This window comes from Saccoglossus kowalevskii, chromosome 18 (assembly GCF_978046115.1).
Source record: "Saccoglossus kowalevskii chromosome 18, keSacKowa6.1, whole genome shotgun sequence".
Lineage (NCBI taxonomy): Eukaryota > Metazoa > Hemichordata > Enteropneusta > Harrimaniidae > Saccoglossus > Saccoglossus kowalevskii.
The window spans coordinates 12,162,943-12,172,414 of record NC_140658.1 but is presented as its reverse complement, the minus strand read 5'-3'; the positions used below and the strand labels follow the sequence as shown (position 1 = coordinate 12,172,414).

The window sequence follows — 9,472 nt, the reverse complement described above, 5'->3', positions numbered from 1 at the left end:
GAAAATGTGCGCAAAATGGTCAATGGCACGTGTTCGACATGGATTAAAACCAGTTGTAAGCAGATATTTTCGTATGATATAACCTAGAGGTACTGAAGGTAAGGTTTTCTAACAGTACAATATTTATTTAACAATACATGTCTAAAGCGTGACTACTGTGCAGAATCCACCTGTGATGTGATGAACTGTGATACAAGGAATTCACAAAAGCGCCATCTAGAGGCGATACCACTGTTAAATTAATGCCCTCTACGGTGACAATATTTTATTGAGGTCAACGGGGTTTCCGCCATTGTGCGATTGAGTGAAGATTTTACAGGACGAGCTTATGTCAGGATTGAGGAACATTCCGTGCGAAGTAAGTGATATATATCTACGATTGAAGTATACTCGTCAAACATTCATGTTCGTGGAGTTATGGACCTTGTGAAATTATAAATAATACCTGTGAACACTGTATGTATGAACGATCGCGTTTGTTGTCTCAGCGGCGTGTAATCTCAACACATGCGACCGAGAATGCGACCATTGCGTTTCTTGCTTTGCACTGGTATAGAATAAAGGGAGGTTATAATCTCACGGTAGAACGTTATTTTTATTGACAAAATTAGTACGTTCAACATTTCAGTTAAATAATATGACATGATTTTTTTAATAATGCAATATCCGTTTACGCTGGTTAAAAGTCCAGGTACAATTCGATGTTCTGATGTCATAAAAATGCCCTTCAATAGGGGTCGTTATATATGAATTGCTGTATACAAATAATATAGTGATAATATAATGATAATAACAGTAATAAATCCTGGCTTGTTAAGCAGAACGATCATACAGTCAGTCGGGCCGAGCCAAATGTCATGCAACCTGGCCGAGATTTTAAAACTAGGTCATGGCGAGACAGACAAAGAAGACATCATTTAACACTCAAACATCACAATAAAACGGGGAAGTGGTTGCATATTACAACGTAGCAAACATTGGAAATTAAAAACCGCCTAATACAAACGCCAAAGATGCGAATCACACTAGATAAACACTCGCCAACACCAAAGCAATCGTTTTGGCGTTCCCATTCAACTATTCGGAACATTGAAGTAGTCAGCAAAGTGAATACTAGTCAAAGAACAACGTTGTGGAATGGTACACAAGTGTGCCGTTGCGATAAAACAAAATTGGCTTTAAAATCAAATAAACTGAAAAATATCAAACCATAAAATGTAAATAAAGAATATTATGAAGGAATAATAAACCTCACAAAACGCCACCACGCAAAACCAAAAAAAATAAGTAAGAAAACATCTTATTAAGTAATTAAACTGACAGTTACCTGATTTTGACAAGAAATAAACAGAAACAAGGTTAGTTATGCTCGATATTAAAGTGTCACAATGGTGTGGCCTATATTTCAAAAAACAATTCAAGAAAGAGAAAAATATCCTCTGCGGTATAGTGGTATTACACCATATGTTGAATTCATTAAGGGTTTGAATTCAGACGTTATAATGTTTTTCAACATCAAATATCCAATCTAAGGATTTATTTCTTTATCTTACGAACTTGCAATTGTGGAAAATAATTGATCGAGTTATTTACACCATAATAAGTGTCAACTATTTTTTGAGATATCCCATAGTGAAATAATACTAATTCTTGTGTTGAATATAAACGTGCTAATCGTACGAATAAATTAAGCAAATTGCTTGCTAAACATGATGCAAATTATTCGCCACTTATGACACAACCAAACACTGGTATTTATTATCATTTATATTTTAAGTCCTTTAAAAACAACATAATTTTTTTTTTCTTTTTAACTTAGATATATATTGTGGTTAGAACCAGTTTGTATAGTATACCGAGTACAGGTTTCACATGCAGAATCCACTTTCGGTAATTTTAAATACGTATACAAATAGATGGTTATGTCTTACTCTACTTTCATACATCCCACCAACATTGTATTCACATGTAGCTATCATGCTAGGTTTTGTGGATACATAGAAAAATAGAATTTTACAGAATGATATCACAACACTTTTACATCTGCATTGCATTGTATATACATATTGGTTCTGCAGTGACACACATGAAACTAGTATTCTAACTAGATAGGCTGCTCTGATATCACACCACACTTTTACTTTGATACATTGCATCTACATTGTATATTAATCCATGGTTATATAAAGACAAAGAGAAAATAAGCAAGCACTACGTCCAATTACACACCATAGAGTGACTCTGGTCGGTCAAAATTACTGTTTTGAACTGTATGCCTTAATCTGTGATTCAACCAACGACGAGGAGAGAAAAATATGTCCCCCCAATGACTCCATTTTTTTCTTCCACGTCACAAACCACATGACTGAGACAAGGCAGGTGATACCATCTTGCTTCATGATCACTTTTGTTTTTCACCGCATCAAGTGTGTATCGTAGCAAGAACAGTGTGATTCAGTCTCCAGTTTTTCAAATTTCATTTCTGTGAGCCGTTGGTAATAGACGTATAGTGGCTGGTGGGCTGAGTTTTTCTTATTTTGGGCCCGCCATTTTGTTTGGTCTTTTTGTGTAAATAATTTCACTCATGCATGCCTTGTTCATTTTACAGATGGAGCAGTCCATTTATAGCCTTCACCTCCTAGGTTGTTCCCCCAAAACTGATTTGGCTGTGCCCCTGAAACATGTTGCTCCTGTGGGTTCCTGTGTGGACTACACCTTACAGCACGCCAGAGTTTGCCTACGAGATTCGGGCTTTGGTTGAGGACCAGCCAGGTCCAATTTTGTCTCTTGCATGTCTGGTAGACAAAATACAGGTGGATCAAGTTGCCTCCACTGCAGTTGCTCCTTGTTCAGCAAGGAGGAAGAAGCACACCAGCAAGAGATATTCGTGTTCAGGGAATGCTTTCTCCTGGGATACCAGATGGATTTGGCTCTCCGGCCTCCAATTGGAGGGGAACAAGCAAGGCATATATGTTTTGTACCCCCAAGTAGGCCATCAGAGGTGTCTCGGTCACGCCCTTGCTCATTTTTTCCCTTGCCCGTAGTGTAGTGTAAACAAAGGGGAATGTATAGTATAGGAAAGGTTTTGGCATCGTCTTTGTTGTTCGCGTGTCACTATTTCAAAAAAATTAGCCAATTCTTGGTCTCAACTTGCAGACAAGGTTTCAATAGTTTTGCTATGTGTTTTTTTTTTTTGGAAATGTGAAACTGGGTTAATACAGGTGGTGATGATACTGCTGCACTGGACGTCAGTACACATCAACCAGTACCTAAACAACTGGTTGCTACACAACCAACAAGTGGTTGTTCGCCGAGCAATTAATTTACTACACCATTTGGGCATCCTAGTAAATCGAGAAAAGTCCCATCCACAGCCAATACAGCGTTTGGGTTTCTGGGCATGGAGTTCAACATGGACTTAGGCTTGGTACAACCATTGCAGGCTCGTTGCCTAGCACTAAGTGGCATAGCCAAAGTTCTAGTCAACATTACTTTTGTGTCTCTTCGATAGCTGATCTGTATCATTGGAATGATGACCTCAGTTCACAGGGTAGTTGCCAAACTGCGTTATGCATTCGCACTTGGTTGCAGCACTAGGCTCACCTATGGGAGCTGAAGTAGTGAGTAACTCGCGCTCGCCAAGTGTGGGATGCCTTGCCTTGATGAAAGGCAATTGCCAACCTCAGGAAGGGGTTACCTTGGTCCCACTTGCCACAGCTAAGACTCTGATAGCAGTTGCCTCCCTCATAGATTGGAGAGGCACCTGTTATATTAACAAGCCCTGCAAGCATATAAATTGGCTCAAACTGAAAGCAGTGCACTTAGCACTGAAACACTTCCTACCCATAGTTTGAGGCCACAGAGTCTTGTTTCACACAAACAACACAGTGGTGGTCTCTATATCAATAAGTAGCGGGGACCAGATCTCCATTGCTGTTAGTTCTGGCAGAGCAAATTCTTCTCTTTTTTTTTGATCAGTTGACTTGTCCTATGCAGCGATCATTGGCTATAGGACAGCCTTTTCACCCACCATCGAGAATTCTTTGGTGACAAGACTAGGCGATAGTCCTCTTATTTGGAGACTGTTTACTGCTTCCCAACTACTGTTTACAGCCTAGACCCTGCACAAGGGAACTGCACAATTGGGACTTGTTTTACTGTCACCTTTAAGCAGACTACCCTTACAACCTCTTGGATCAGCACCCTCAAAATATTTGACATGGAAAACAGTCTTTCTACTAGCTCTTGTCTCTGGTAGGCGTCATTCTGAGCTAAGGACATTGTTCTTCTCGGATGATTGTGTCATCTTTATGGACAATTAAGCTGTGTTAAAGACGTGAAACGCGTTTCTCACCTAGATCCTATCATCATCCCCCGTCTAGCCAACATTGTCAGTGAGGAGTTGCTTTTATGCCTTGTCCGAGCGTTGAGTTAGTACAAGAATCATACTCGGGAGTCGAGACATGGCAGCAACCACATGTTTATGTGTTATGACAAGGGGAAGCAGGACAGACCAGTCTCCCGACTTGCATTTCCAGGTGAATCACTGTAACAGTGTGCGCGGTTTATGACCATCTGGCTTTATCGACAAAGGGTCTACAGAGACACCAAGTACGAGCACTTTGGGTTTATGCGATTGCTGACTGCCTGACTGTGATTGGCTCCTGCATTAGGTGCCTCCCTTGAGCATTTTGGAGAGCACAAACGGCTTTACCAGTTATTATTATAAGAGACACCCAAACCATTGAGGAGGGTCCTTTTAAAGGTTGGTTCAATAGTGAGTAATAATTTGGTTTCTGACCCGGCCCAGATGACCACATGGTTCACTGTGCATAGGTGAACAAGTAGTCTCTCCTATAGATTTTTGCAGAAAAGTTTCTCCCGTCTGCAAACTTTGGACATGTCATGGTCTCGTTTTAGGCCTATGCTCTCATGCAGAACTGTGTCGGCCTCTTTTTTCTTTGGAATGCTAGTCACCTAAGCATCTGGGTTTGTCCCAGACTGGGATATCCTTTACAGTTTCTACAGTTTCAAATAGTCATTTTCACTGACTGGAGTCTGCGGTGGGTAATTGAATGTAGTAAATTTAGGCATAGGGTTTTCAACCCGCCTATTGACACATTTCTTACCCTACCATATACTTCAGGTTCCTTCTGTGGAAGGAAATCTATGAGGTCATGGGGCTTACCTGACCTGTAATTCTCTCTCTGTCGATGGCTGAATCACAGATAATTTTGACTGAACTGAGTCTATGGTGGGTATGAACTATGTGAATAAGTGGGTTGACACACTCTGCCTAATTCTAGCTATGTAGGCTGCGATGATATCACATCATACCATACTTTTATTTTAATACATTTAATACATCTAAGTGTAGGTAATATTTCAGCCTCTAAAAAGACACTTTGATAACTAACATTCTAGCTATATAGGCTGCTCTGATATCACACCTTGTTTTTATTTTTATTTTTTATTGTACCACATGTAGCTATATTCATAGACTCTGAGACACACAGAAAATTAGCTAGATATGCTGCTTTGTGATCACATAATACTTATACATTGATACGTTATCTCTAAATAGTATTTACATGTAGCTATGTTGGTAAACTCTGTATAAACACATAGAAAACTAGCATTCGAGCTAGACCCGCTTATTATGCTGGAATCATTCTTGTCAGCTAATATTCTACATTGCCAGTTAATAATATTTTGATAAGTTGAGGCTATGCTCTATAGAAGCACATAAAGACATGGTAAACTGCAGTTAGATATCCATCATTTGATGATGTTGCACTCCAAATATATTTTGTTGTGTTGTTTCATTCTGTTATTTTGTAGGTGAAAACTGAACTTGCTGCCAAGATATAGATGAAGAACACTTCACACAAAGAAGCCCTGGAATACAATGTAGTACATTTAAGATTACATTCATAGTGCATTCTAATTCGTACACTCAGCTATACTTATAGAACCTAATAATGGAAGTAAATACAGATTGCATTATGCCATCACAAACAGATACCAGTAGAGGTGATGACAAAATCAGCAGAGATCCTGAATGTGTGCAGTCCATAGAAAAAGGGTTTCAGTGCACGCAATGTGAGAAGTATTTTACTCAGTCGTGCCATCTAAAACAGCACATACTTACACATACAGGGCTGAGGCCATTTCAGTGTAAACAATGCAAGAAAAACTTCACTCGGTCTGGTGGTCTAAAAAATCATATGCTTACACATACAGGATTGAAGCCATTCCAGTGCAAAACATGTAAGAAGTGTTATACTCAGTCTGGTGGTCTAAAACTTCACATGCGTACACACACAGGCTTGAAGCCATATAAGTGCAAACAATGCGAGAAGTGTTTTACTCAGTCGGGGCATCTGAAGGAGCACATACGTACACATACAGGATTGAAGCCATTTCAGTGCAAACAATGCATGAAATGCTTCACTCAGTCTGGTAGTCTACAAACGCACATGCTTACACATACAGGATTTAAGCCATTTCAGTGCAAACAATGTGAGAAGCGTTATACTAGATTATGGTATCTAAAAGAGCACATGCTTGTACATACAGAGGTGAAACCATTTCAGTGCAAAAAATGCGAAAAGTGTTTTACTCGCTCTAGCTATCTAAAAGAGCATATGTTTGCACATACAGGGGGGAAACCATTTCAGTGCAAACAATGTGACAAATGCTTTATTCAGTCTTGTAATCTGAAACACCACATGCTTACGCACACAGGATTGAAGCCATTTAAGTGTAAACAATGCGAGAAATGCTTCACTCGGTCAGGTGGTCTGAAAAGTCACATGCTTACACATACAGGATTGAAGCCATTTCAGTGCAAACAATGTGAGAAGTGTTTTACTCGGTCGGAGCATCTGAAGGAGCACATGCGTACACATACAGGATTGAAGCCATTTCAATGCAAGCAATGTGAGAAGCGTTTTACTCAGTCGTGGAATCTAAAACAGCACATGCTCACACATACAGGATTGAAGCCATTTCAGTGCAAACAATGCAAGAAAAGCTTCACTTTTTCTGGTGGTCTAAAATATCACATGCTTACACATACAGGATTGAAGCCATTTCAGTGCAAACAATGCGAGAAGTGTTTTACTCGGTCGGGGCATCTGAAGGAGCACATGCGTACACATACAGGATTGAAGCCAAATGGCTTTCAGTGTAAACAATGCAAGAAAAGCTTCACTCAGTATGGTGGTCTAAAAAATCACATGCTTACACATACAGAATTGAAGCCATTTCAGTGCAAACAATGCAAGAAATACTTTACTCAGTCTGGTGGTCTAAAAAATCACATGCATACACATACAGGGCTGAAGTTATTCCAGTGCAAAGAATATGACAAGAGTTTTGTATATTCAAGAGATCTAGGAGAGCAAATGCACACTCGTAATATCCAGTCCATAAAGAACGCTGATCAACTGGAGAAGGGATCATTGGTCGTCTTGGACTTTTTGAAAAATACTCAAGAGGTCAAGGATAACAGGAGTGGCATTAAAAAAGTGTGTCAGGGAACACAGACATTCAGACTGTGCTTTCTTTCTAGAAATAAGAATGCGTTAAAAGGGGATGAGAAGTTGAGATATAAAATCGATAAACTAAACCAAAACATTGTAAAACGTAAGGGCACAGAAACCTTCAGACATGTGGTATTTTTCTAATTCGTCATGTATCCGAAAGTGTGATGACGTTTGGATCAAGATGTTTTCATATGAAATAGATAAAACAGACAACGTTTTTTATTGAATGGAGGTGGTTATAGGATTGTAAACATGTACGAATTTGCCTTTAAATATAGTGGAAAGCTATGTAGTGTGTGTTGCCATTCATCTCTGGTCCCAGGGTATAGGTATTAGTACAGTAGGATTATTATTAGTCATGTATCATTGAAAAACAACTTTAATTTTATTTTGTAATGTCATATTTAGTATGCAATATTAGAAAAGTATTCCAGTATATTACTGCATACGTTCCAATCTAGATACATTTATGCAACAAATGTCAACAATAAACAGGGATCTGAGTGTGAGCAAATTTGTATTTTGAAATATACACATAATGTAATTATAATATTTCACAGTTTGCTTGTTTTAGTTTTTTTATTCTTACCCAGTACTTAAGTGTATTGCTAGAGGTATTTAGTACACTGTCGATGAATTATTATGGACAAGTATGGTGTCATTCTCATCAGCGGAAACTAGTGGTATAATATTCGTATTGAATTCATGCCACTTTGTGGTGATTGATATTTTTACCGGAAGTACATGGGTATACTGGACTGAGGGCTTCCCTTATAAAAGTTTAAGGTCTTTCACATTTAAGTTTAGTAGAATTGAAATCACCCTACTTTTTGACGACAGTTTCACACTTGTTGCTAAGACCTTGGCAAAACCTTCACACTAGTTTCCTTGTTTCCGCTTTTGTAAGAAATACACCTTGTATGCAAGAACCATAATTCACTCAATTTATCTTTTTAAACGGAAAATTATTATTTTTATTTAACACTTGTAGACTAAGCTTGTCATGAACACTATCAATAACGACAGTATTTTATATCACAAAAATTTGGATCAATTGGTGCTGGCAATAAATGGTTAAAATATGGAATGATTGAATGTTTTTAACACTCAGACGATTCTAAGTAAGAGATGCATCCTGAAAGCTTGTTTGAAGTTTTTGTTAGCATTATGAATCGTATTTGAATTCGTGATGATTTTGGAAAATATACATAAATACATTCAAATACCAGCTATTGTTAAAATTTCTTTATGTTCTTTATTGTTTAGTGTTCCAATATTTATCTAATAAATTAATGTTGTTGAATTACTGAATTATTGCTAACCAGGTGGAAGGACTGATTTGATGGCACCTACGAGCAGATGCATGACACATGTGATCTCATTAAACAAACGTTTGCTTTTTAATTTGTCGAGGCCACTGATTCTGTGGTACATGTCAGTAGTTGTATTGCGATACACGATAATAATATATGCAACTCTGTGTGAAGGCGGTTATGGAGCAGGGGATCGTCGCCATAGAAACTAATGTGTGACGTTACACGTGGCTGATTTTCTATACTTAAATATAACGAAGTGAAAAACTACCATTACTTTCTACATTACGTTATCACTATAATGATTAAAAGCACAATTCATTTGCCCGGGCTGGTGTATATTGGAGGTGTGGCTATTCTAATCAGTGCTATTAATCACTTGCATAGCCTATGTTTACAGAAACTCGTAGTATATTTACAAGCTGATAGCACTAATACCCATAGGTACTAAAGTGTATAACGAGCCAAGAAAACGTGTTTCCATAGTGCGCAGATCAGAGTACTTTGGCATTCCAATACGAAAATTAATAACGGAACTTATATGGGAAACTGCGATGACTACGATGCACACATGCTTAGGGTCATGCGAAGTCCAGTGCGGTTAATAAA

The 9,472-nt window shown here is 38.3% G+C and overlaps 1 protein-coding gene across 1 annotated transcript; it reads left to right on the top strand.

Moving 5' to 3' along the window:
• The first annotated feature begins 276 nt into the window (after window positions 1–276).
• Window positions 277–8,870, top strand: LOC144358573 (uncharacterized). Its single transcript, XM_085493383.1, has 2 exons — window positions 277–358; window positions 5,842–8,870. The coding sequence occupies exon 2, from the start codon at window positions 5,982–5,984 to the stop codon at window positions 7,689–7,691; it is 1,710 nt and encodes a 569-aa protein (XP_085349509.1). The 5' UTR covers window positions 277–358; window positions 5,842–5,981; the 3' UTR covers window positions 7,692–8,870.
• The last annotated feature ends 602 nt before the right edge of the window (window positions 8,871–9,472 follow it).